The sequence below is a fragment of the Trichoderma gamsii genome, assembly GCF_001481775.2.
Source record: "Trichoderma gamsii strain T6085 chromosome Unknown Scaffold_11.2, whole genome shotgun sequence".
NCBI lineage: Eukaryota > Fungi > Ascomycota > Sordariomycetes > Hypocreales > Hypocreaceae > Trichoderma > Trichoderma gamsii.
In genome coordinates this window covers 595,536-622,707 of record NW_020171348.1, presented here as the reverse complement: position 1 = coordinate 622,707, position 27,172 = coordinate 595,536, and the positions used below count along the sequence as shown (strand labels likewise).

General features: G+C 45.4%; 10 protein-coding genes across 10 annotated transcripts; 2 read left to right on the top strand and 8 right to left on the bottom strand.

Moving 5' to 3' along the window:
• Positions 1–118: 118 nt before the first annotated feature.
• Positions 119–565, bottom strand: TGAM01_v204111 (hypothetical protein; the record flags this gene model as incomplete). Its single annotated transcript, XM_018800664.1, has 1 exon — positions 119–565. The coding sequence occupies one exon, from the start codon at positions 563–565 to the stop codon at positions 119–121; it is 447 nt and encodes a 148-aa protein (XP_018666129.1).
• Positions 566–1,662: 1,097 nt separating this feature from the next.
• Positions 1,663–2,162, bottom strand: TGAM01_v204110 (hypothetical protein; the record flags this gene model as incomplete). The annotated part of the gene is made up of 3 exons (XM_018800663.1): positions 1,663–1,844; positions 1,926–2,021; positions 2,078–2,162. The coding sequence occupies 3 exons, from the start codon at positions 2,160–2,162 to the stop codon at positions 1,663–1,665; spliced, it is 363 nt and encodes a 120-aa protein (XP_018666128.1).
• An 826-nt stretch (positions 2,163–2,988) lies between these two features.
• Positions 2,989–3,930, bottom strand: TGAM01_v204109 (hypothetical protein; the record flags this gene model as incomplete). Its single annotated transcript, XM_018800662.1, has 2 exons — positions 2,989–3,657; positions 3,712–3,930. The coding sequence occupies 2 exons, from the start codon at positions 3,928–3,930 to the stop codon at positions 2,989–2,991; spliced, it is 888 nt and encodes a 295-aa protein (XP_018666127.1).
• Positions 3,931–5,765: 1,835 nt separating this feature from the next.
• On the top strand, positions 5,766–9,089 carry TGAM01_v204108 (hypothetical protein; the record flags this gene model as incomplete). Its single annotated transcript, XM_024549350.1, has 8 exons — positions 5,766–6,047; positions 6,108–6,306; positions 6,363–6,839; positions 6,888–7,523; positions 7,587–7,698; positions 7,763–8,041; positions 8,104–8,987; positions 9,058–9,089. The coding sequence occupies 8 exons, from the start codon at positions 5,766–5,768 to the stop codon at positions 9,087–9,089; spliced, it is 2,901 nt and encodes a 966-aa protein (XP_024405935.1).
• Positions 9,090–9,311: 222 nt separating this feature from the next.
• TGAM01_v204107 (hypothetical protein) lies at positions 9,312–11,111 on the bottom strand (the record flags this gene model as incomplete). Its single annotated transcript, XM_024549349.1, has 3 exons — positions 9,312–9,326; positions 9,376–10,643; positions 10,697–11,111. 3 exons carry the CDS (start codon positions 11,109–11,111, stop codon positions 9,312–9,314), a joined length of 1,698 nt encoding a protein of 565 aa, XP_024405934.1.
• Positions 11,112–11,881: 770 nt separating this feature from the next.
• TGAM01_v204106 (hypothetical protein) lies at positions 11,882–15,591 on the top strand (the record flags this gene model as incomplete). The annotated part of the gene is made up of 11 exons (XM_024549348.1): positions 11,882–12,096; positions 12,149–12,572; positions 12,628–13,256; positions 13,308–13,412; positions 13,471–13,703; positions 13,765–13,798; positions 13,851–14,029; positions 14,081–14,969; positions 15,025–15,210; positions 15,268–15,418; positions 15,469–15,591. The coding sequence occupies 11 exons, from the start codon at positions 11,882–11,884 to the stop codon at positions 15,589–15,591; spliced, it is 3,168 nt and encodes a 1,055-aa protein (XP_024405933.1).
• A 1,409-nt stretch (positions 15,592–17,000) lies between these two features.
• Positions 17,001–17,636, bottom strand: TGAM01_v204105 (hypothetical protein; the record flags this gene model as incomplete). The annotated part of the gene is made up of 2 exons (XM_018800657.1): positions 17,001–17,241; positions 17,623–17,636. The coding sequence occupies 2 exons, from the start codon at positions 17,634–17,636 to the stop codon at positions 17,001–17,003; spliced, it is 255 nt and encodes an 84-aa protein (XP_018666122.1).
• Positions 17,637–18,999: 1,363 nt separating this feature from the next.
• On the bottom strand, positions 19,000–20,153 carry TGAM01_v204104 (alpha/beta hydrolase fold protein; the record flags this gene model as incomplete). The annotated part of the gene is made up of 5 exons (XM_018800656.1): positions 19,000–19,131; positions 19,191–19,592; positions 19,654–19,742; positions 19,799–20,058; positions 20,125–20,153. The coding sequence occupies 5 exons, from the start codon at positions 20,151–20,153 to the stop codon at positions 19,000–19,002; spliced, it is 912 nt and encodes a 303-aa protein (XP_018666121.1).
• A 2,084-nt stretch (positions 20,154–22,237) lies between these two features.
• TGAM01_v204103 (hypothetical protein) lies at positions 22,238–23,395 on the bottom strand (the record flags this gene model as incomplete). Its single annotated transcript, XM_018800655.1, has 1 exon — positions 22,238–23,395. The coding sequence occupies one exon, from the start codon at positions 23,393–23,395 to the stop codon at positions 22,238–22,240; it is 1,158 nt and encodes a 385-aa protein (XP_018666120.1).
• A 1,898-nt stretch (positions 23,396–25,293) lies between these two features.
• Positions 25,294–26,139, bottom strand: TGAM01_v204102 (acetyltransferase; the record flags this gene model as incomplete). The annotated part of the gene is made up of 2 exons (XM_018800654.2): positions 25,294–25,553; positions 25,611–26,139. The coding sequence occupies 2 exons, from the start codon at positions 26,137–26,139 to the stop codon at positions 25,294–25,296; spliced, it is 789 nt and encodes a 262-aa protein (XP_018666119.2).
• Positions 26,140–27,172: the final 1,033 nt, after the last annotated feature.

The following is a 27,172-nucleotide window of genomic DNA, read 5'->3' as shown; positions in this document are numbered from 1 at the left end:
CGTGCAATGAGTTCAATTTGTACACGATCCCTAGTGTGCGAAATATATTTCTCATCCTCTTGCCTCTTTTCCCGCCTTATTCTGTTGCTAGCCCGCTCTTATCCTTCGTGCCACCGTATTAACCACCACCGCCCTGGATGCCGTTGGAGAATCCAATGCGAATAACTCCGTCAGTAGTGAGTTGAAGCGGGTTGCCAAAGCCTCCAGTATGGCCAAAGCATTGGTTGATAAACGTTGGGAATGCGCTCTCCACAGACTCTTGGCTGAAGGTGACGGCATCTCCATTGGCAAAGGCGCCAATGAATACCTCGCATTGTCCCACCAGCTGAGAAATGACTGACTCTTGGGCGCCGTCCTCTGCTGCTGGGATGCTGCACACGCCCCAAGAGCAGTTCGCGGCCAGCAGCTGTGGAATTGCCGTGTTGCAGTCGGCGAGATTAGCACCAGAGCCGCCGTCGTCACATTCGGGAGCTGCAAAAGTCAAGTCGCCCAAGGCCACTGTAGACGCGGCTGTGGTGTAGGCGAAAAGCCCGGCAACCAGCGCAGCGGCTGCCTGCGCCTTCATTGTAGAAGAATTCGTGAATGACTTTATTAGGAAGTTGTATAGGTGTTATTGGTTCTTGATAGAGTATTATAGAACAACTGATGATCGTTTTCCTCGCGGCGAGAAGAAGATTGATACTCTATATTTATACCTCTAGATCGTCACTATGAGCTTTCCTATTTCGGCAGTTGACATTTAGTGTGTAGGGGTCGGACATCCTCCATGTCATGCAACAGAGTCAAGTCTAGTCAAGTCTATGTCTGCATACCTACGGTGAGAGGACGGATAATTCAAGTAAGTCGTAGTGTCTACTTCTGGCTATATTACCTAGGTACGCACTAGATCAGTGATGGCTCGAATGCTGACAGCCCCGCGACAGCGCCCGCGATGCGGCAGGCTGTCTTATGCCTTGTTAGTACCGGAGCCCGGGACTATTTCGAATATTAGAACAACAACTTCCACGAATAGGTTTGCTGGTGAGCTCAGCGGCGAGCGATCGCTTGCAGGCATGTGTAGCAACCGGTGAATGTATTACTCCGTCGCTGTATCCCGCCCAAGTGAATACTAGGATTACCTACAATCGGGAATATTATTCTCTCCTTGGCATGGAGCAGGGCTTCTAAGCTCTTCAGAGTGACACATTCAAATGCTTAGATGATCTCAATTCATTCTTAAACATTTGGCTTATTAAGGCTATTATTAACACGTAACATATGCTGTAGGTCAATATGCTAACAGTGCTCGGATTCTTGCATCTCCTTTGCTAAGATGATGATCGTAAAACAACGATCCATATTTACTGACTCTGCGAGTGGACCGTGACGACGAATCTACTGGAAGATATGCTTGGAAACACGGCATTTGGGTCAAAACAACGTGGATGCTCCGTGGATAGATTATGGAGCAACGATACATGTACTATGGGGCTCGTTTAGTCAACAAAGATATTTAATCAAGCCTTGTGTAATCATGGAGCCAAGACTACCATCCAAGACCTCGATACACCTGCCCCGGACAAATACATTTGTTAACTCCAGGGACCCAGGGCGTGAATAGCTTAGAAGCTAAGACCAGTCGCCTCGTGAGATTGCTGAGACAGAATCCCCGCAGCCATGAATTCATCTGCCGATGCCCCAGACCCATACCAGTATAGCCACGCCTGTGGCGATTACCGCAGCGAGAATAGCAGCCGGCGGCATCATTGTGCCTAGCATCGCCATGCTCGTCAAAGTCGCGAAAATGCCCCCTGCTGGGGTAAAGGCCCCATACATGTATGATTGAAAGGCAGCAGCAATAGTTCCTTGATTCCTAATTAGCCGGCGCTTCACGGCACTTCTTTTGATGCTATTTGAAGGTATTTGTATGAAAGGCGACCGCCTACCTGCGCCGATCCCGGCAGGGCCAAAGCCCAAGCAGAGTATAAGGGTGCAAACGGCCGTAAACGTGATGGCCCAGGCCATGATGATCGTAAGGACATCTGTCATGTGCACACTATCAGTAATACGCTGGGTTATGAAGATGATCAAGACTCACGAGGTTGAGAGAGCCACTCGACGAAAGAATCCAGCAGCTCTAACATCTGAGAGCCATTATTCCAGTCGAAAAGCACGGGTGCCATGGCTAATATTTTAGATCAATAGGTATTTGTCGTTTGGCAAGCTTGTGAGGAAGCGTAGATATATGGGCAGTAGAAGAAGTATTCGATGCGAGTTGGAGGAATGCACACGACAGGGCGACGACAGCTCTGAATACTGGTTTAAGATTGATGCCCAAACAAAATACGAGTAAATTTAGAATCGCAGCGGTTCATAAAGTACTTGTATGCAGTTATAAGCCGTGACCCGTCCTCGCCAATTAAATCCTGTGCTCGAAATACGTTTTTCCGATGCAAGGAGCGCATTGGTGTTACATTGAAGCCTTCTTATAGGCACTTACACTGCAGAGTAAGTTTGGCTACCTACGAAGCTACTGCATGCGTCCAGAACATAATAGATGCCAAAAGTGCTGATTGTCTTGACCCAGACTGTTACTGCCGCTGTGACCTGTGCGGCTTCTTCCAGTTCATAGCATCAGCTTCAAGAGAAATCTATAGACTGTGGTAGCAACAATGCGCACCGAGTATTGAACAACAGGGAACAGCTTCTCGTAAGCTCTAAATTTTTGCCCTACTTTCTGTTTCATTTTTCACCGTTCTTTAATGTCCGACTCTGCAGCCAAATGATTCGGCAGGTAGTCAATGTTTGTTCAGTTTCAGGAGTTTAAATCCTGGCACAGCGGCAACTTTAGGTACATGTATAAGTCTCATTGGTACACAAAACAACACTTAAATACCGGTGGTCTTCTTCTTCAGTGACAATGTAGGAATTTGATGCTTCGGGCGAGATCAAAAGTTACTCTAAATTTTGTGAAAAAGGCATCTATATAGAAATAAATGATTTGTCTATTTACTTCAATTTTGCATAGCCCTCCTGCCAACCTCCAACAGTTACATGTAATTGCTCTGGATTAGCCGCGATCTTATCTTTGGCGGCAATCAACTCTTCCACATCCCAGTTGGCCCACACAAAACGTCCCTTGAGGAAATCTGAATCAGGGCCAGCAAGCCAGACGGCAAAATTGGCCATCAAACTTGGTGAATCATCAAATGCATATCCTTCTACGTTGGACTTGGCGCTCATGTCGCTCGATACCAATCCAGGGGCAACATTAAAGGCTCTGATGTCGGGATATTCGGCCTGAAAGAACTCCACCACCGAGGCTGCCGCAATCTTGGATGTCAGATACCCGCTCGTGGGGCCTGCAGCCGGACCCAAATGGTTCGCACTAGTGTTCACGCCGATAAATACAGGCTTGCCTCTTGGTACCTGAGACTGGTTGATGAAGTATTTTGCGAGGAGATAAGTTCCCAGGACATTGATCTCATAACCTTTCCACCAGTCGCTTGTTTCTGTAGCAGCACTTTTGCCCGGCTCTGGCAAGTACCCGGCATTAGCCACTAAGATGTCCAGGAAACCGACATTATTGATCTCTTGGAAGAGGCCTTTAACTTCGTCCTCCTTAGCGATGTCTGTTTGAATGGCATGGAACTTTGTCTGAGGGTAAAGTTTTGAGAGCTATGATATCTGTCAGACTCATGGTTTGCCAGTGAGCAATATTGAACATCAGACCTTTTGTTCTACCACTATAAGAAGGTTGAGTCTTCTTCCAACTAAGAAGATATGGTCGGCTTTTGCTTTGGCAAATGCCTCAACTATAGCTTTACCGATAGTTGTGCCTCCGCCAGTAACTAAGACGATTCTGCCTGCTGCAGAAAGATGCTGTTGCGTTGGATCAATGAATGGAGAGGGATTGTTATGGAATATGGTAGTCGGACTTGGGAAACTCATGGTGAGGTTTGTTTGTTATATTATTGCCGGAATGAGAACTGAATGTATGAGATATTGGATGTTCTATGCAAAACAATGCGATTCGAATGATAGAAATATATGTCCAATGGTCATGGAAGCCGAGCCTTTATATCTATCTTAAACCATATAATATGCACATATTTATCCTTCCCTGCCATTGATTCGCAATACCGCCTGTGGATATTCTCGCCTTTAACGAGACACAATTTCTTGATACCACTTCGATTTATCAGCTACCCATACTTCGAGGTCACTCAATCTATAACCATATGTAATCTATATTTCTTCACTCACATGGGCTAGAGATTATGGCGCGCGTGGTAATCTGTAACTCTCAGCGATCCCATTATGGAGACACGAAAACCGATGGGTCCATTGTTCATCGCTGGCAACAATTTCCGAAAATAACCAAGGGTACGGCCAGTTCTTTCCAAACTGATGTTCAGTAGCGACATTAAACGCGTTTAAAAGTCAGTTTGAATAGTTTTACCACAGCAATAAATAGGAGTCATTATAAGCCTAGTTTTACAATATCAAATTTCTAGTTTAAGCGTCGAGTGCCGCGGAACTGATGTTCGCCATTTGTGGTCTCTGTGTACTACTAATTGTCAATTGAAACTCTTAATGGTATGATAGCTACCTACCTCTACAGAAGATTAACGACGTTATGTAGCCTTGAACGAAACCGCGCAAATTAAATATCTCATTGCCTTCTTTTATGCACATTTTCGCAAACTGTTGACATGAAAACAGGAGGCTCGCTTCATAGCATTGCCCCCCCCCCCCGGGCTTTCCACCTAAAAAGGACCAGCGCCTATTGACATGCAAATAGTAGGCAGGGTGACGCTGAACTCGTGCGCCACACATGTTATAGCGGATCTTTCATCGCATCCAGATGTTTAAAATCTCCCCCAAGGCCTTACCAACTATAAAGGATCAGTGGCCTATTGACATCCAAGTGATTGAACCCCGGCTGCGCCACAAAACTGTAACTAGCTAGTTTCACAGCATTTTTTATCTCCCCCAGGGCCATGTCACTAGAGCTGTGACGGTTGCATCAGCGAATGTATCCACATGGTTTGAAAGCTCGCCCAAGACCGCATAAAAGGGCTCTAATGTCTACACTTGCACATATGCCTTTTGTTAGCTGGGTCTTCACGCCGCGCTGCAGTGGCGGTAGCGGTGTAAAATATTAGACGTTAGTTTATGCTACAGCATGAGTCCATATCAGGCTCTTCGGCTTGCCGGCCTATCTGCCACACCTTGTGAAGTCACACGGCGCTTCGCGCGGACTGCATAGCTGAACTTCCATGAGGGTGGCGGAGCTCATCTTCCAAGCTGTGTTTCAGCGCAATCGAGCATGATGAAGGTTTCCCGCTGTTGTACCAACGGACCATTCGTTATGCAATGTGTTTATGAGCGGCGCGGCACATTGAAATGAGCTGATAACGATGAACCAATTGTGTACAATTGTGAAAATAAAGGCGACATAGTGGTCGCATTGCAGCGAGTCTGCCTGTCCGTCCAGTAAAGAGATGCCAGCGAGTTTGTGAGGCGAGGTGCATGAGGCAGACAGCAACACGCTTCATGTCACTGAATCCTGCGCCCCTCAATGTTGGTTGCCTGTTTTTGCGCATTCTGCCTAACTCTGCCTCGCAGCCCAATCAGTACGGCAACAGGCATTTTCCCACTTCATTGTGCTCATCAGCTGAGAAAGGTATTAGCTTGCCTGCTCTTCTGGTCCCTTTGCTTTCCCCCCTTTGTGTCTTTCAGATAGATCAAGAGCGGTATACAGTAGCAAATGCGATTGCAAGATGAGCACGAATGAGCTGCTTAAAATCGCCAGAGAGTTCTTGGGAACTCTACGGCCACAAGACAAGGAGTTTTTTGAATCAAGTAGCTACAGCGACGTACTACAAGATGTTAACGATGTCCAGTCACAGCGTGAATTGACCAGAACAATGATAAATATGAAGAGGATACACCCTTTCCTCATAGGCATGGCCAGCCTAGAAAACATATTAGCTGCCATCAACTTTTCACAGGCCTCAAACGTCATGGCGTGCGTTTGGGGCTCAATCCGATTCCTTTTGAAGGTAAATGGTTCTCTGGCTTTGAACCTAGAAATAATGAGTATGGCTGATATTTTGTATCAGGCGACAAACCTCAACGATCGAGAGATTGACAACTTACTTGATGCGTATGAAGAGTTAGGAGATAAAATCCCCCCCTTGGATGAATATACGCCCTTTTTTAATCGGGGCACAGAGAGCCAAATTTGCTTACTACACATCTATCGCGATGTATCAACTTTCCATCAGAATTTATATAAGCTCTTTTCGCTTCGATCTGGTTGTAAGATCGAACTTGTGCTTCTACAAATGCGACGCAGGCTAACATCTCCTCCCTAGTATGTCAAAAGCTATATAAACCTACTTGGAAAGCATTGAGCGATACGACTGAATTCTTAGTCGAATCTCTACAAAGGCATGGGCAAATCATGAAACGATATGGATCACCCGTGCAAAATTCTCCAGCAAGTCTGAATGCTGACGGTGAAATAATATTTGAAGAACCTCAGCCTCACATTGCCCAAGATTGGGATTTTGTGAGCTTGAAGCTGCAGGAGTATGACAGTGAAGTCGCAAAGCGTCAGAAGGATTTTGATGAGGAACAGACATCGAAGAGAGAAATAATGAAAACAAGAGTGTTGGAATGGATCTCAGCTTCGAAAGAGACAGAATCTCTTCACAAAAAATTTCAAGATACAAAAAAGTGTCCAGATTCTGGTCGCTGGCTGTTCAGGAGATATAGCGAAGTCACTGATTGGATGAAAGAAGATTTGCCTCCAGAGTCCGCCATTTGGATCCATGGTAGCCGAGGATATGGTAAGAGTGTCCCGAAATTTCGAGAGCATCATTGCTGATAATTCCCAGGCAAGACTATATTGGCTTCGATCCTAGTTGATGAGTTGAACCAACTGAAAAATCGCAATCACATTGACCCAGAAAGCAAGGTCTATTACTTCTATTGCCAGGAAGCCGACGCTGATCACAGCACTCATCTTGGTGTTCTCAAAGGAATCCTCTACCAGATGGTTGATTCCAACGAGTATCTCATACCCTACTGCGCTGATAGAGCTGAATCAGGTGGAAGCACCACTTTGGCGCACGTCCAGGTTGCTCAAGCTCTCATCGAAGCATTCTTTGAATACAATTCCCGGCAATATGTTGTCATCGATGGACTTAATGAGTGTGAAACATCCAAGGAAATGCGCGAAATAGCAACCTTTTTCATGAGGCAGGTTTCTAAATGCGACACTGACTTCAAGCAAGGCCAATTGAGGTTGCTTTTCATGAGCCAAATGATACCAGAAATAGAGAAAGATCATATTATGCCGGAAGAGGATGGCCGCATACAGCTTAAGTCGACTGATAACGCAGAGGACATTAGAGCCTACGTGAAGGAGCGGATTCCAGAATTTTCATTGCCGCGCAGTACAAGGGGCGGGTTCAATCTTTCTGGAGCCGATAAAGACCAAATTCTAAGCATTATTTGCGGTCGGAGCGAAGGTATATCCCCCTTATATAGAAAATAATCAGCATAACAATAATACATGCTGATGGCGATGGCAGAAATGTTCCTCTATGCTCATTTGGCTATTGAGTATTTGCTGCAGCAACCAACAAAAGAAATGCTTCTGATGAAGGCCAAAGGAGAGATGCTACCACAAAAGCTTAAGGATATGTATGCTTTTGCAATCATGCAACTGATGGTCGGCAGTTTATGATTTACTAACGGCCGGTGCTAGTTACGAAAAACTTTTGGGAGCAGTGAGAGACGAGCTATTGCAGCTTGAAGAGGGCGAGGAGCACTGGAAGCTGGCTAAGCTTCTTCTCGGCTGGCTGGTTTGCGCAAAACGACCGCTGAGATGGAACGAAATGCAGGCCATTCTTTCGTACGTGCCAGAAGAGCAAAGAGTAGATTTTGACAACAGAATGCTACGACAAGCAGCTGAGAAATACTTGGGATCGTTAGTCTACATCTTAGATGGTGGCCATATTCGAATTGTTCACTCCACGGCACGACGGTACGTCAAAATTGATTATTAACTAGGTACTAATTAGCTGCTTCAAATCTGACTGAATATAGCTACATCGTCAACAATGCGCATATAAACGCGGAAGAAACCCAGTGTCAGCTTACTACACTTTGTCTCAGATACTTGTGTCTTCTTACTACGTCCAACGTTGATCAAGATGAAGAACAGCACCTAATCAAAGTGAAGCGTGGGTGGTTCGCTTTCCAAGATTACGCCTGTTCTCAGTGGCATAGTCATGTCGATACGGTAATGAAGGCATGTAAAAACCTCTTCTGCGGCAACACTCATGATGCCCAGCATGCGGAGAAATTTGGCTCTGCTTTGCAGAACTTTATCGACACACATCGCGAAGATCTCACGACGGACTTGCACTCGGACCTTGCAAGAGACTTGCCCGCTGAGTTGAGACAATACTCAGAACTCCCATTCTACGACAATCTCTGCTCATTGTGGAATCATATCTATACGCATCAAAAGGGTGCATATGATAACCGCAATACAGTCGGCATACCTCGGATAGAAGCAGCTCTACTCCGGAATAGGGACGCTCTGGAAAAACTCTCTCCGCAAGATATTGCCCACATTAGCGATACAATAGGAGACTATTATGGTACCAATCTGTTCAAGTGTAAACGCGTGCTATGTAAATTCTTTTACATAGGCTACGAAAAGAAAGACGATCGCGAAGCTCACAACAGTCGTCACGACAGGCCATACCAGTGTCCGATACGATGCAATCTGGCACCTCTTGGCTTCTCCAATAAGAAAGATTGGGAAAGGCATGTGCGACACTATCACTCACACTTGAGCGAAGGACCATCGGTATTTGAGGCTTTGCGATCTAGGCCTGGGCAAAATGGATTCCAATGCACCCTTTGCGGCAAGGAGTTTACGCGGAAAATCACACAGCAGGGTCATGAAAGAAGTCACTTTGGTGAGCGTCCATATAAATGCTCGTTTGAGGGCTGTACCAGGGCATTTGCGAGATTGAACGATTGCCAAAGGCATTGGAGGATACATACGAGAAGACAGGTGAGGTAAAGCAGGCTTTCATATTCTTTATTATTATTCTATGACTATATAAAATGTTATCCACTTCTTGAATTTTGTCGCTCAATTCTGCCCTCTAAGTTGATATTTCGCCTCCCAACATTCCTCCACAACTTCATATCCCTGAATGTGACCAACCCAACTCTTCTATATAGCCTGAGGCCTACTTCCACCACAATCAGGCCGATGCCATGCTCAAGACCTCCATTTAACTTCGTCGTGCCTAGGAGCAAGTATTGTGCCATTCCAATTGGTTGTCCGTTTTGACCAACCTCTGAGGCCGCATCAACGAGATCAGGCTCTTCATGTATTTTAAAGCGATCATCGCCCTTTATGCGGTCTGCGTTGAGAACTCGGCATGATAGTTCCACAGCGGACACGGTTAATGAAGTGATCTTGGCGTCCTCGGTTGAAATAGATGCTTTGTATTTAACCACGCCATTCAAAGATGCCCAAGACCAACTAGGCGCCCGCTCAATATGTCGCGTCTTTTCCCTCTCACTATAGGGTTTGTACCACGCCAAGAGCTCTATAAACCACTTTTTCCATAATCCGTATATGCATTCGTGTCGCCACAGCGTCTCTAGCTCACAAACTATGCCCATAATGGCGTCGAGTCTGTCGTCTGGCACCGTCAGGTCGCGCTCAGTATACTGCTGCACAACCGTCTTCCAAAGGTAGATTTTGTCAGTGTCATCGCTTCCGTAGTGAGGCTCTGCATCGTCATCAAACACTACCCATGGGAGAGCTTCCAGCGGCTGTGTATACTCAAGCCCTCTCTCAGAAACGCCCCTTAGATGTACTTCTTTGCACTGCCACAAAAGCTCATAATCGGAGAAAAAAAGAAGTCTTGTCGATAACATGAACTCTTGGAAGGTCCAGCCTCTCGTGTCTAGATGGTGCTCTGGTTCGTACGACTCTGCGGACATGTATACGGTGCCCACCCTGTTACCTGACATTGGGACCTGGAATTCGAAATCGGGACAATAGGGCTCTGTCTCATTCGAGAGAAATCCTTCTGTTGCGCTCTTAGAGGAAGATGCTGCTATGGTTACCGTAGCATTTTTGTAGATGGACGACATGCGAGTAATCTCCCTTTTCTTGTCGGCTACACAGTCTTGGATGATACAAAGCGCGTCGACCCAAAGGTAGCGAAAGCCAAGTTCGCGAGTGACAAATACGGCATCTTGTATAGACCGTGGAAGTTCCTCGAAATCGATATCAGCCGTCAGTTCCTCAACATTCTCGAGCAATAATCGGAGAGGTTGCGGACCTCCCCAACAATAACTCAAAGCTAGGTAAGGTGCGTGGGTCTCTGTCTCGTTGACTTTCAAGTTGAGTGTTGGTCGAGAGTCGTCGGAGTTCCCAACGTCAAGAACCCGAGACGGCAGTACGGTGTCTCGTGAATACTGGCAATGCTTGTGCGGCTCTGTAGGATGCCTACACTTTTCTAGCAAAGACCTTGCCGCTGAAAAGACACTGGCACTCTTTACATTTCGGTTTAAAGGCCGTCTTTGTACAATTCCCCCCATAACGTTGTCTAAGAGCTGTCAGATAATTGATTGCTTCAAAAATCAGCGGAAGAGCACAAACCTTCTTTGGCAAATGTATCTATAGCGATTTCGTGATTGTTAAGCCCGCCTTCCAATGAGCATTGAAGACCATAGATGCCTGAGTTACTAATTGGCCTTTGTGGGTGATTATTGCGAAATACAAGATGGCTATTTTCATCCCAATCTCGATCGTGTTCTTTGCAATCCTTTTGAACCGCTAGGAAGATGAACTTGCAGATTTTGCAACCCTCATCTCGAGAGGCGATACAGCCGGCTCGGGTGTGATGTTGCAGCCCATCAACCGAATTCAGACGTTGCAGCCCTTTGCGAGAAAACATCAGCTTGCATAAGTTGCATGGATCATCCTCAATACGCCTTCGAGATCTCCTGGGCAGCGACCGGCCGTCTATCTCGGGTGCAGGACGCCGTTGCCCTCGTGCTGCTTGGAGTTCCATGGTATACTTCCAACTTTTATTTAGACTGGTTTCTGGTCACATATATGACGTCGAATTGAAAAGGAATAGGCGTGCTTTCATAGGATGAGTTCTAAGAAATGAGCGTTTCGGAGAGTTCGCGTCTATACTCGATGGACGGGGAAGATAGAGAGTGTCAGTCGTGGCTATCACACTTAAGCTTGTTTCGGAAAGGAATCTGTGAACTGAAATCCGACAAAAAGATCAGATCACAACCGCTATTACACATGACTCGTGTATTCTTGGCGTTGGCTCAAGGCAATAAAGGCAAAGTTCGCCTTGCAGCCCAGGGCTTTCTGGCTCAACACCGACCAGAGCTGTAATAGGTGCATATAGATGCATTAGTGCATGCAATACTAATATAATACAGGCAGCAGGCGCCTAAGCCCCTGAAAGGATCCGAAACACCTCCAGACAATTCGCCAAATGAATTGGCAAACATAAAAAAAACATCAAAAAACTGCATTGTGCATGTAGGTACAGCCTGGTTGCCTTACCAGGGGCTCCGCCGCAACCACCACCCAACACATACGTTTTCAGCCTCGGTTTCGGTGACAGACAGTCTCTGCCTCGTTCGCCTAGGATCCACTCATGGCTGCCTGAGAGACGGAAATTCAACAACTGGACGGATGGGAAGCGGTATCATATATATTCCCAAATCTTCCTAGCGACAAAATGGATATCCGTAAACAGCAGAGGCACCGCTTCGGCAACTTGGGATTTGCGCTACCAAGTTCCATTCAACTGCCACCATGTCTAACCCATTGAAGCGGCGATTCGATCCTGTCAGGGAATTAAATGATGATGTTGACGATGGCACACATTTGTATTCAGGCACTGTTATTGCGCCTCATGCAACTATGCCACAGCCTTACGACACAGGATCGTGGCAAGTTCAAGATTACGGCATGCTTGACATGCCCCGGGAGAGTCAATACCACGGGCCAGGCTACATGAATCCAACAAGGTATGGCGGTAGTGTAGTTTGAATTCAAAATGGCAGTTACTAAATGAAGCAGCGATATTCCCGTTATGCAACCATTGAGTTCGATAGAAGATATATTCGGCGGCATGTTTCTTGACCCGATTGCTGGCGCGCAGATTTCGACGTTGAACATCAGTGAACCATCCTACAATTTTGACGGAGCGCTTCAAGATTGGCGAAATGAATTTGTCCTATCAGATACCGATCCCACGGGATCAGCACCATTTTCGTCTCAGGAAACGTCGCACTTCTCATCGCTGAGTCCAGGGTCAACAGGATCAGTACCGTTTTCGTCTCAAGAGGCGTCACAGCTGTCATCTTTGAGTCCAGAGTCAACATCTTCGGTATCAGTACCATTTTCGACTCAAGAGGCGTTACAGTTATCATCTTTGAGCCCAGCATCAACATCGGAAGATGTTATTATGCTTAATGATCAAGATGAAATATGCTACGGGATGGTAAGTGAGAGGAGAAACTATGCACCTCGGCAGTTGCTGACCTACAATACATCAGCTGCACAGTGTCGACGTCAAATTTGTCGGCGAAATGCAAGTCGTCCACTCTAGACTCAGTGAAATGGAGACCACGTATGAACGGTTCAAGATCAAGAAAAAAGATGATCATGTAATGTTATCATTCCACGACGCCGACGATGACGATAAAGACGGGACATTTGGTTACCTGCGCTCCGCTGTTGGCAAGACACTTATGCCGCTCCTGACTATGACTCATGTGAACCTTGAGCCCATCGGGCAAGCATCAAATCTCAAAGATACAATAGGGAGAGCTAACAAGGCAGCTGAGGCTATTGCGAAAGTCGATATCAACCTGTATGGACCGCGTTGTGCTGCAAAGGAAGTTGGTGACACGCTATCCCGCGGCAAGCTGTGGCTACAGAAATCGAATCATATGAAGTGCGGTGTCATATATGACAACCCTCACTTCCTTCGGCTCGAACTTAGTGGTATTTCAATTCAGCCTACGCAGCCAGTAAACCAAAACCATAACAAGGGCCCAGCGGGTAAGCAAAAACGACAGGAACGGTTACAAGACTTGGTTAGAGAAGTATACAACTCTATCGACCGTTCTCGAAACCTGGACAAGGTGAATGTTGGGGGATTGGTCACCCAAGAGCTACTCCCGTAAATATGTCTCAATTCCGTCATAAGTATTTGCTAACATATGACTGTTAGACATCAGCAAGAAGCCCTCGGCTTTATGGTAGAGAGGGAATCTGGCGATATAAATGATAGATACAGACTTTGGGAGACGAAAACACTGGACAATGGGAATGAGGAGTATGGCAGCCATGACATTTCGCATATCGTATGGCCAGTAACTAATTTGAATCATCAGATATTGTCACAGAATCACCAAACAGAAGATCAAGAATGGTATACGACCAGACGAAAGTGGAGGCGGCATTCTAGCTGATGAGATGGGCATGGGCAAGACTTTATCCATCCTGTCTCTGATCGTGAAAACTCTGGATGTTGCTACAGAGTGGGCTCAGAAGCAAGAGAGTAGCGCTACTGTTGAAGAAGAAATCCAAAGATCACGATCTACTCTTGTGATCGTTCCATCTGCACGTTTGTTGATCTTGACCCTCGACTCGATCGTATGTGCCTTGTGGCTGACTTCGTCGGACAGTTTTGGTATACAACTGGATAGACGAGATCGACAAGTAAGGTTCTTTCCATCTACAGCAATATCTGTATTGACCAGCCAAACTACAGATACCTTAAAGAGGGAGTCAAGAAAATTAAATACCACGGATCTGATAGATCCAAGAGTCTCGAGGAAATCTTAGACTCGGACATTGTTGTGACTACCTACAGCACTCTGAAGGCTGAGTTTCAGAACAAAAAATCGCTTCTCCATCGTGTTGACTGGTATAGAATCGTTTTGGATGAAGGTTAGTTCTCTGTACCCCATCTCAAGTCTCAGGGTTATGCTCACTCTTCAGCGCACATTATACGACGTCGAGCCACACTATTCTATCGCTCATGCGACGAGCTCCATGCCAGTTTCCGGTGGTGTCTGACGGGAACGCCCATTCAAAACAAGCTTACGGATATTGGCACGCTATTTGCTTTCATCCGCGCGGAACCTTTCTCCAAAGCTTCAGTGTTTCGCAAGTGGATTGAAGTTCCATTTGAGCAGAGCACTGATGACTCCACTGCAGCTACTGCTGTTAAAGACCGTCTTGTTATGCTTATTGAAGCTCTCTGTCTAAGACGTACAAAGGATTCGATCGAACTACCAGAAGTGCAGACCTATTTGCGCGAGCTCACTTTTACGCCCCAGGAGCGAGAACAATACGACAATACGAAGAAAATTCTGACCCGCATGATCCTCCATCGTGTAGGTGAGATTGATAAGGTCTCCCACTTTGGGACCTTTCAGATGAACTTGCAGATGCGCCTCTTGTGCAATCACGGCACTTTTCAACAGCCCTTCTCTTGGCGCCGCCGAAGCTATCAGGATGAGCGGGAAGCTGCCGCTGGAGCTCTCGGTCAGAACAGTGAAATCTGTTGCTCAGGTTGCCAGTTGCCGATGCCAATTTTGGGTTCTAGCTGGATGCGTAGCGACTACAACAGCCGATGTAATCATGCGTTGTGCCCCGAATGCATTGACGAATCTGGCAGAACACCAGGGTGTCCTGTATGCTTATTGACGCTTGGGCCTGATATGGCGGGAAACAATGCATCGACAAATGGTGAAGACGTCCCAGATTGGCCCGCCGATGACAGAGCTGGAAACAGTGACGATCATTACTTCAACAAGGAGGGTCATTCAACAAAGATGGAAGCACTAATTGAGGATGTTCAGAAGGACTTGACCAACACAAAAAGGTAATTTATCCTATAGTGCAGAATCGCAAAAGCCTTCGATGTTAACAAGAATTAGTATCATATTCTCTTGTTGGACCAGAACACTCAAATTGCTCTCCCGCTACTTGGAAGAAGCCAATATTCAATACTTCTGCATTGATGGTACCTCTTCACTTTCACAGCGGCAAAAGAAACTAAAGCAGTTTGCAAAGGATGATCAAACGCGAGTGCTCATTATGACCACTGGCACAGGAGGATTCGGGTGCGTTAATTGTATATCTGATGCCATTCTGATTGCATGTTACTGATCAGTCACCAGACTCAATCTCACCTGTGCCAATCGCATCTTCATTGTAGAATTACAGTGGAATCCCGGTGTCGAGAGCCAGGCCATCGCGCGCGCTATTCGACTGGGGCAGAAATGCGAAGTAAAGGTGATGCGCTACCTGGTTAAGGGCACTGTTGAAGAGGTTTGTCTCAGATTATGTCTCGCAACTCTGCTTTTGCTAACTGTTCTTAGGAAATGAGATCCCAACAGCGGTACAAAAAGCAACTTGCTGCTTTGGGTTTCGATGAGCTGCTTGAATCTGAGGATCACGCAGTTGTGAATGACTCTGTACCAAGCATAGTAATATCGCAGTAGAGTATAGCATTGATGAAGTTTTCAGAAGGTAATCGCGTTCTCGTCAGTTTACTCTACCTATATAGCTAATATTCTCAACTAATATTTCGTCTCAAATCTAAATACTTGTTTATGAGGATACAGCCGAGGAAATGTTCTTTTACAGACTTGCGTTTTAAACACAATGCACAAATGTTATCTTAAATGAATAGCTAATTGCTTGCTTAAATGATCATCTACTTACTAATGTAGCTCAAGGCAGCGCAATTACTTCAATCTCAACGCTAGCATTTAACGGAAGCCCCTTGACTACAACACAGCTGCGAGCAGGCTTGTGAGAAAACCATGTTTCATACTCAGCATTCATTTCCTGCACAAATTAGCGAATAAAACGGAATAAAGGTTTGTGATATAGCTCACTGCAAAATAGCTAACGTCGGAGATGAACACGGTTGTTTTCACAACGTTAGAGAGCGAAGAGTCTGCCGCTTTCAAGATTGCGTCAATGTTTTCACAGCATTTTCTCGTCTTCTCAGCGATAGAACCATCAAGTAAAACGCCGTCAGAATTGAGGTGGACTTGGCCGGAACAGTAAATAGCCGATGGAGTTTTGATTGCTTGAGACTAGAGGAAAGGGTGAGTTATGGTTTAGCTTGCGTTTCACACATTATAAAAGCTTACATAGGGCGCTTGGGCTATAAGTGGTCAATTAGTACAAAGGGAATACTAGAGTTGGCTTTAGGATACTAACCAGGGGCAGCATTTTTGGTATGTACAATAGTCTGGCGCGATGTTGACGAATTGTATCTTGAAGAAGCTGGCTGTGTAGCGAATATCGGTTTTGAAATGGAGATTGATCTAGTTGAACATCTTCTAGCAAAGGCCGAACACGCAGAACGAATTGGTGACAACATGATTGAGAAATTGTGCCTCTTGATGATTGTAACTTGAAGGTAACATGTATATCAATAAACAATTTCGTTTAACATTTGGGCTAAGCTACTATTAAATATTTCGTATGTCTTAGCTAGTACAATGTGTCAAAGGAGATTACTTCCGTAAATACGCTGCCCCGCTTTCCTGATCTAGTTCTCGCAAGATTTTCTACTAAATAGGTTAATAGCCCAGATAGAAGAGATAAAAAGAGACAAACGTCATCAACTAGTATGTAAATGTATATAACGAAACATATTATTTCTCCACTTCAAGCCTGGCGGGCGCTGATATCTAGTATTGATGAATTTTCTGCTGACTTTGATGATACCGCCTGGCCAATCGCTCCATGCATGAAAACTACTTGAGTAGCTCTAATGTTACAAAGCGTGTTCTATCGAGTCTACCTTACCTGCAACACAGCTACCTAAGATTTGTAAAAAACGACCTTTCAGATATGGTGTGCTATATATGTCCATAGATACCTCTATATGCCATCAACGATAGAAGTAGGCAATGAGCTCATCATATGCTTCCTGCAACTCGTCTTCTCCTGGCTTCTTACTGGTCAACTGAAATCGTAGATGCTTGGCCTCGGCCTTGAGTTCATCACGCTCTTCAGTTTCACTAGACTTATGCAGCACTTGGGAGAACTGGTATTTCGTCCGCACAATCTTTAGGCGAGTGTCCACGGATTGCTTTTGCGTATAGACCTTGAGCGACAATCGGAGGTATTCACTGCACGAACATTCAGAGTCAGAGATAAGATTCAATCATGAATATTGTATAAGGTGCGCATTGCCATTTTGTATTCGCGTTGTTTCTGTAGAAACCAGGCAAGTTTGTTGTAGTGGGCTTTTGTCTTGTGGTGTGTCGGCCCGAGGACTTTAAGATGAACTTTTATGCTCTGTGTATTAAGGTCAAAGGCGGCGTCAATTTTTTGCGGGCGATGAGGACATTTGCGAGCGCTGACGTTGTTCGACCTTCCAGTGTTGAGATAGTAAAATAGAGCATGCCCCTTCAGCGCCAGTCGAAAACGGACCCTATTTTGTCGTATCATTAGGGATAAGTCTTCTTTTGCTACCATTCCAATCTGTTCGAACGAGGAAATGAACTTACACAACGTCTTCCATTGCAGCAGCCACAAGTGACGAGACACCATCCATCAACCGGTACTGGCTCCAGCTCCGGCGGAATCCATTCATATCAGAGTATGTTGTTCATCTTTGTAGGGTCTTGTAGGATCGTTCTTCCATGTAAGCCATGCTTTAGCGGACAGCTCGCATTCAGTACCCGTGGCTAGATCTGGCGGCCATTAGGCTTTTCGAAATTAAATAGATGCGCCCAATTCTGATCTGCCTTCAAGATCCCATGAGTCAACGCCCTCGCCGAGGCTTACAAGAGCTGAGAAAGTGATGTCAGGGGCGGTACCTGTAGACATTGCGTTGTTTTGATTCAAGATAGTGCCTCAATTTGACTCTTCAAGTCTGTAAAGAATGGGTGATGATACAAGCCATGAATGATGGACGGAATGCGAACTATTGAGGGGCATGGTCAATGATGAACGCCCTCCAACGTTCTGCAAGCAGATGAAGACGGCTGCTCTAAGACCATCTTGGTTCTGCCGTGGACACAAGGCGAATCCAGCTATAGAGACGAGTATGGAGAGTATGTATCCCGACATCCCGTCATTACTATCGTTAACAGTTTACAGTCGCCCAACTTGGACTGGTGAAGGGTGGTTCTTTTATTTCATTGCGGTATATGCAGGTGCTCCTGACGTTATTTTGCCTAGTATGTTTTCATTGTTCATGGCACCTTAATGCAATGAACTCCTTTTAGTTGGGCAAACGCCGTGCCACGCTCGCTTAACAAAAAGGGAAGAGTGGCTTCCAGTGGCCATTGGGATAATAGGTGCAAGAGGCACAGATGCTGCCTTTACCACTTTTGTAAAGGACACAATAAAGGCCGCAAAACTTCCAGCCACCGTCGATGTTGGCCAGAATGCATTCAAGTCAAGCATATCTGAGATCAACAAAGTCGTCACTGCTCCCACAGAAATATTACTCATACATCAAGTCCCTAATTAGATATAATGGGCACGCCTCAAGGCGTAGCACTCGACAATCAGCTAAAGGCACTCAACAATGGCTCGGGGCGTTTTCTTGAGCGAAGCATCAGCAGGCGAGTGATTTATTCCCGATTTTTCTTTTACCTGTATGGTTACAGATTAGAATAGTAGCGGCTGATTTGGAGCTTGGCTCATATTCAGAGCTCTAAATGTATCAAGAAAACGTTCTGTTTGAGGTCAAAAAGGAACAAAAACCTTTATACTAGTAAAACTGTATCACCACCTAAGCGACAACTTTTTTATGCTCTTATTAAGTAACAGAAAAGGATAACAATCGAAGTAAGAAAAACACTTACTATGGTAATGGCCTAAGTAATTTGTCACTCATTTTATTATTTTCTCTTGTGATTCTGTCTCATGTGATTTTAAGCCTTCGCCCATTCTATAACGCGGCGAGTGTACTCCGACGGTGGGCTATTCGTCAAACCTTCTTTGACAAACGCAATGTGAGTCGCATTTTCATCCACATAATCATCCACTTGGTTTTGGTGTTTATCCTACGCTTCATTAATATCGTAGGCCAATAATATGTTATGCGATGTAGCCTAACACTTACCTTGATTACTTGAGATAGCTTGATAATATCTTCTTCAAATAACTCAAAAGCGCCGGAAATGATTGTAATAGCCCCGGCTGGTAGTGTTTCATACCATTCTTCGCGCATTTCAGATATCGGTGTGAACCAGGGGTTAATCGGATCAACTTCAGGATCATGGTTACTCTCTATGATGTTCCACATCTGAGCAATATCGTCCACTCCAACTAAATCTAGACCGATATTTTTACTCCTCTGTAGCGCCGGCGTAACAATGGGCACAGCCGGTGAGACTAACAAAATTCGACCGAAACGGTACCCCGATGGGAATGAGAGCAGAGGCACCTTGGGATGTGGGTGCGTGATGTGATGCAAGATGGCGAGAATAAGAATTCCGCCGACACTGTCGCCATACAAATCGATCTATAAGAGGTTAACGCATTAATAAGTAGTAACAGAAAGAGATTAGAAGCATGCGCCTCACATCTTTTACGTCTCGCCCGTGCATGAGATACACAATGGACTCGACCAACTGGCGAAGCTGCACTGGATAGACACCAGCAGGGCATGTATCTAAATGGGTTAGTAGACGTGGACGAGTGATACGTTAGTTATTCGAAGCTGCCCACCATAGCTTAGCACAACCACGGCGACGTCTTCATCTTTCGAGATGGCCGCTTTGTACACGTTATAAGCCAAGCCTATGTGGAAAGGAGTGGCGTACATGACTAGCCCGCCCCCGTGAACGTGTGCTATCACTCTTTTGGCTGACGGAGAGCCAAACCATAAGGCAGAGCCACCTTCGGGCATGTCTTTCCTGGCAGAAGGTATACCATGAGCTTGGACAAAGTTCTCATATTGTTGAGCCGTCGGAACGGTGAAGGATTGCCTATACAAAAAGAATGAAAAGGGTCAGCAAATGATAAATATTATGTACCAGCTTGTATATCCTTACTGCATCAAATCCTCTGTTGTCATAGCCATGTTGAAGTGTTGATAATAACAAGTTTTTTAGAGATTGGAAATATCCTGTGTCATTCATTTGCAAGATCCCAACCAGTTTAAGCGATTCAATGAAGAGTTTACATGTTTTTCAATTCGGCTGTAGCTCATCTTTTCCATAAAGGTAGTAGCATTTCCCAGCAGCTCTATGCGCCTGCCGTCATACTATATCACATCGTCATAACAATACATATCCTCATTTCTAAAGCTTCGTCGCGCTGCTATTTCTCTTTTAGTAATATGAAGATCGCTGCTACTGCCTATTACAGACTAGGGAGCTTATGCGTATCCACTTGGTAAACTGCCTTAACTGTCATCAGGCGCCGTGATTTCTGCAATAGGCGATGGGTTTTTTTCTACTTCAAGTTGTAGCAAAATGTTACATCCAATATTAAGTCCCGAGAAGTTCTATTCTCATATGCTATAGCAGAAGATCCTTTTAGTGTAGCGCTTATTAGTGGCGGTGAAGAGTTAGAGTGCCTCATGACGGTTCCCGAGGCAATAATAGCTTCAGCTCGAAGAGTAACAACGCCGTTACTCCCGCATTCGGTCTGGCACACAAGGTAGGTATGACTGCGATATACTGGAAGTTGAGAATGCAACTGTGATTAACAGGTATGATCCAAGTATAATGTGGTTAAATTCCCGTCATCATTACCTATAAGCTGACTAAAACTTAACCCATTTGCCATTTCTAGCTAATCTTAACATTCTGTGGCGCAAATGGTCGAATTTATTTCTTGAGAAAGATGTCGAATAAGCAATGCTAATAGGCTATGCGCAAGCGGCAGTGGTCGATTACAGCAATTAATGATGGCGTTCACTTGTGTTCACATGTATTTATAGTTATTTATCATAGTTTACTGAAATACTATATAAATTGACCCAAGTCTGGCAAATTGAATGCAACTATCTCAGCAACCACTCTCCCATTATTAATAAAATTTCATAAACCCGGCGACGAGCTCATAATATATCTTTTGATAATGGCAACTATATCATCAAGGGCTTCTGAGAGCATTTCACTAGACAAGAAAAAAGTACGAGTTCTGGACTCTGAATTAGCATATATCGATGTCGGTTCCTCCGGTTCAGAGACGCCAGTGACCGTGTTTCTGCACGGAGTGCCGACATCTTCATATCTGTGGCGGAATATTATCCCTTACGCGGCAACAAAGAGCCGATGTATTGCCCCGGACTTGATTGGTTTCGGAGACTCTGATAAGGTCTCGGGCGTATATCACTTCGCAGATCACCAGCGGTACATAGACGCCTTTTTTAGATGCTGTCGTACCGAACCAGATGATTACTCTGGTAATCCACGATTGGGGATCTGCTCTTGGGCTTCATTGGGCCTGTCGAAATAAACTCCGCGTTGCCGGAATCGCATTCATGGAGTTCATTCATCCCGTGGCAGACTGGAGCAGTTTACCATCTATTATGGCGTACAACTGGAACAAATTTCGCAACCCAGATCCCCAAGTTGGCCGAAAGCTCTTGATCGAGGAAAATATTTTCATGGAAGAGATTTTAACTGAGGGTGTAATAAGAAGGATGAAGAGCGAAGAGATGGAAGTTTATCGCAGGCCATTTCTGCGACCTGAATGGCGTGAGCCCCTCTTTCGGCTTCCAAACGAGCTTACGGTTGAAGATCAGCCAGAGCATACATGGAAGATTGCACAAGATTACATGGCGTGGCTCCTAGACAGTGATGTACCGAAGCTGTTTCTTTGGGCCAAGCCAGGAGCGCTTATATGGGAAGAGAAAGCAAATGAGCTGGCAGAAAAACTGAAAAAACACGCGCAGTGTGTGTGTCGGCGGCATTCATTATATACAGGAAGATCATCCACATGTAATTGGTCGCGAATTAGCTGACTGGTTACCTTCATCTTCAGACAACACAAGAGTAGCCTAGGCAGAATGGTAATGCACAGATTAGGGGCGTATGTTGAGGGAAACTTAGTTGTGTATCAATATTGAGATATAGATATGTGAAAAACGCCAGCATTATGCATATGCCCCTGTAAGATGATATCAGGAGTGACACGATTGATACATTCCGCTTCTTAATTATTCGCCTCCGCAACCCTCCAAACCAGCTTCTCTCCGCTTGGAGCTTGATCCCTTAGCAAACTCAAAGCATTCTCAGCTCGTTCTAGCAACGTCTTACCTTCCACTATACGGATTTTGTTTGGCTGGATAATGCCTTTTTCCAGTAAAGTTGGAACGATCTCAGATTGCAAACGCTCCTTGAAGAATTCGTTGCGCAGGTAGAAATGTGTTCGCGTTCCCATCACTTTGACCCCTTCTCTCCACTCGTCTGGCAGCGACTTTGAAACGTCCATTTCGTATTCTGGTGGCGTATCTTTCGTCGCATGGACGTTTATTACAGGCAGCATAACGGCCACTTTGGCTCCTGATTCCGCAATCTTGGTCAGTGGTCGCAATGTGTTTTCCAGCGAGCCAATGCAGTCCAAAATATAGGGGATTCGAGGTTCAGCTTCTGAGATCGTGCCGGCAAAATTGAGGATTTGTTCTACCACATTAGAATCATTATAGTCAAAAGTCGCCTTGGCACCCAGCGCCTTTAGCCGTTCGTGGTGTCTTCCACTTGCAACAGCAAGAACATTCTCATAACCCCAATGATGGAGGACTTGCAGTGCATAATCCCCTACGCTACTTGCTGCTCCCCATAAGAGGATAGGAGCAGTACGGCTCTCTTTGCTTGGTTCCTGTACCGGCCAAGGCAGCGGCAGCTCAAGGTCTGCTGTGATTGTGTGGAAGGCCGTAACTAGATTCGCTGGTACAGCGACAGCTTCTTCTAGAGTGAGGTTTGCTGGTAGGCGGCTACATAAATAAGCCGAGGTTGTCAAGTATGTCTGGTGGCTTTTCTCTCTGGCATTACGGAAGGCGAATCCGAATACTTTGTCGCCCACCTGTAGCTTAGGATCGTGGGTATCTGGATTGGCGGGATCGACAGGACCAAGAGTCACGACAGTGCCGCCAAACGAAGAGCCCATGACCTGGGGCGGTTTCACCAATAGCCCGCCATCAGCCTGATGGAGGTCCAGAGGCGTGGAGGAAGTCCATTCGACATGAATAAGAACTTCACCCGCACTAGGTGCCTCAGTCTGCTGATTGAGAATTTCGAGAGGGGCCCTAGCGGCGACAATAACAACAGCGGGATGAGTTGCTGGAATATTCTTTGGAATGGAGCTTGCCATGATGAGATGGATGTATAACAATAGCTGTTACAGCAAAATGGTAGTGCTCACAAGAAGAGGCTCTATTGTTGGCGCCATTTTCAAGATTGGCGAACACGCCTTATTTATAGATATTTGAGGTATTCATGACGCAAATATTAAACCTATATGAATAGGATACTAAAGACAAGTCCTTTCTATGTAGAAGAATATGGATTTCTAAGCGGGTTTAATTGGCAGCACAAGCCACTTACTCAATGGGATGTGCTCTGGGTCCACTCCGGGGGTCGAATCTGCGGCCCTCGAACTCAATTTGCCTTACAGCAGAGCAGCGCTATAGACGAAATCCTGCAGAGCCGTCCTAATGTCACGACGAAAGCAGAACTTGGTTAATCTACGTTGTCAACACTTCATACAAGTGTAAGCACTATAAACACCAACCCAATACAACTTTATTATGCTACACAGTTTATGATTAATACGAGAGCAGTGAGGGCGATTATAAGAGCTAACAAGCAAATTCACTGTAATTCACTCTGGTCTACACGTTTAATGGGATCATAGCCTATTCGCAAGAATAGCTCTAGACAGCGATCCTTTCGGTTAATTTGCCCCCCACTGCTAGCTTTGTTAATATGCCCATCGAAGGACGGTTGGCTATATTGCGCATGCTTAGCTCTCGTGCAATGCAATAAGTAAAAACTAACTCCTAAGTCCGTAATGAATGCTTACAAACAAGGCTTTCAGTCGCGCCACATGAGTTTCTGTGGAAGTGTCAGTGAAACATTGGGAGTATAAACCGGGCTAGATTTTTCCCCATATGTAGCATGTTAGACAACAACACTCAACGCCTTCATTCAGCGCTAACTATGCTATTTGGAAGGACAACCTGCGAAACTCCTTGTTGTAACTGAAAATCAGAACAACTAATTCCACCACGTCTTAACATCAGTTAGCCTCACCTTTTCACAAGGGGCAGCCAATAATAGACAACCTCAATCATGATTTGAAATTTATCATCTAATTAGTAATGAGACTGCGATTAATGCCTCTTCAGAAGACCAGCAACCTGTCAGCCAGGCTTTCCTGTTCCAGCAAAGTAAGATCTACCCGTCAGTTCCACTTTTAGTGACCAACTCTGAGGCTTCGGAATCGGCTATTATTTACTGGCCGTTCCAGAAGTATCGTTTAAGGAATTCTCTCAGGTGCGGTTTTGCGACCGATAATGTCTTGTCTTTTAGCATTAGAAGAAAATTCTCAATATGCGACAAATAGTCTTGACTCAGGGCTAAATAGAATGTTGCAGATGCCCGCAGCAGATAAATCGTCATTATTAGTCGCCGTTTTGATCAACTGTTGAGAGTGCTTCGTATAATTTCCTGCCCTCTCATACAGAGATCTAACCCCATGCAGGCCGTTTCATAATTCTTTGAGTAGCCAAGATTGTCTTCCAGGTGTCTGTGGCAACTATCAGAGAGCAAGCGTATGAAATAGTTCTCAGCTAGTGCCGCCGGGATATGTGACATTGTACATCCCTCTAGAGATGAGATGAGGTGTATCACCGTCTCACAAATGAGTACTGCAAGCTGATTTGGAGCGTCGAGGTCCATCGCTAAGCAAGGAGAGTCAGCACCCAATAGATCTAAGCATGCTGCATAGAGCGTATTGTGAATAAACAGTCGACGAATTTCAAGGACTGTAGCTGAAAGCTCAAGCAATCCGGACCAATAATATATTATTATTCCTGGTATTGTAGTAGTATTCTCAGGTCAGCAATGCAGCCGCAAAGTCAATTTGAGCCGAGAACTAACTATGCCAGAATTCTATAATTTATGCGTCCTGTACAAGTCTTGGCTCTATATTATTTCTATATCGCAGGCTCCAAATTGCAGACACCACGTTTGCTAACTGGGTAATCATCATGCTTCGCGTTGAAGAGGCTGTTCATAAACGTAGTAACGCATGGCAAATTCACCATCCCCTCCATATATGGAATCGTCCTGGACAAGCTCTTCTTCGACTCGGAATCCAAGCCGACTGTATAATCCCCATCCAGGTTTACAAGCAAGGATAAAGATATCCAGGCCCAGCTTCCCTGCTTGTTGCATGCCGCTTTCTACTAAAAGCGTTGCGACTCCTTTGCCTTTGTTCTCCGGATGCACAGCTAAATAGTCTAGGCCTGTAAATTTGTCAATGGGAAATGTTTTTTTGAATTTGGGTTCTTGTATGTGCTTACATAAATACGGCTTTCTCGCCATTATTTTATCTTTGATAGCCCCGACCGCGTCATCCAGCGGGTCAGTATCGCTATTCGGATTCCATTGGGTTGCTTCAGCGACTCGTTTGATTGCGGCTTCTTCCTCGGGGCTCACCACCGGGGCCATAGCCTCTGGCCAAACTGGTTCACCGTCCGCAAGCCGAGTATGTGATTCCGGCAAGAGCCAGCGAGCATAGCCTAAGAGACGGCCGGTCTCGGAATCAACCACCTTTTGGTGCCGTGAAGTCTCAGGATGGCTTATCAACCTGCGTGGGTATCGCTTGGTCATTGTGTCAATGTGTTTCTCCAGCGTGGTGTGGCGCCATGCCAGAACCCAATTCGGAATTTCCCAGAATGCCGACATGTTGTTGCGACTGAGAGCCGCGCTGTCAGCAAGGCTGCACGGGGCGATTGTGAAAGCAGTCATTTTGAAGATATTGATACGTAGGTCAACGATGTAACTAGAGTTTAGTACCAATCGTAACGAGAATATACCGACAGAAATCATGAATGGCCAAACTTGCCAAGTGTTCTTAAACCCCTTCGAAAGTAGTTTGGGAGCTCGCCATCGAAGGATGCGGAGAGCCCCGCACCTTAGTTCTTCTCCCTGGCATTTCTGCCTACCTACGTGTAAACACAGCTTCACTAACACAGCTTACATAAAGGGAAAAGCAATGGATGGTTTCTTTCTGCTCTAGCAAGCTTGACAAGCTTGTCGCTTACACACAACGAGTTAAAGCACAAGATACAAGTACTGTATTCCGAGACTAAGTCTAAGAAGCAAACCGCAACGGCGACTTTCATAGCGCGAAATGTCACATGAGCCATCTATTGAGATAGCATTATCTTGACAGCTCAACCAACTTGCAAGATAGTCTAGTTTACAAGATACTTTTACCTGATATGAGTTGGAAAGTCAAGGTGGATAAGGAAGAGTACAATTGTTGGAACGCAGGGAGCTCTTTTAGCGCGGAACTTCGTCCTGAAATGAAGCTCTTAAAGATTTTGGTGAACGATACTGGCTTAGAGGCGTTTGAACTTTCTGTAGGACTATAGGTTATGTTGCTGATGCATTGAGTGAAAGACCAAGGCTATGACAGTCCGTCTCAGGTTATGAGAATGCCCAGTTGGGGCATAGGCATATGCAAGGATGAATAGAGATATCGAAACTAGTAGCGAACAAAACTCTCTTAAACTATGTATGGTATATCCGTAGCTACCTGATCAACTCGTGTAAATAAGAAATACAGAGGTAGATGTATTTGCCTTAAATAAAAAACCTGCTTTCCTCGCAAACCATTCTTAGGACTTCGTGCGTCCGCCTATGGTACCGCAAAACCCATTCGAGTTATTGTAGCTGGAATGGCTGATTATGAGTTTTAATCTGGATGATATGAATCGCTCAATATGTAGTTGCGAAGATAATAAAGACCAAGAGGGCGTTGATCTCTGCAGGGTCTAGAGTGTTACAACGCTAGTGGAATTTGCGATTTACAGTAAAATACAATTGCTATTAGAGGAATGGGGTGGTTATAAGTCTA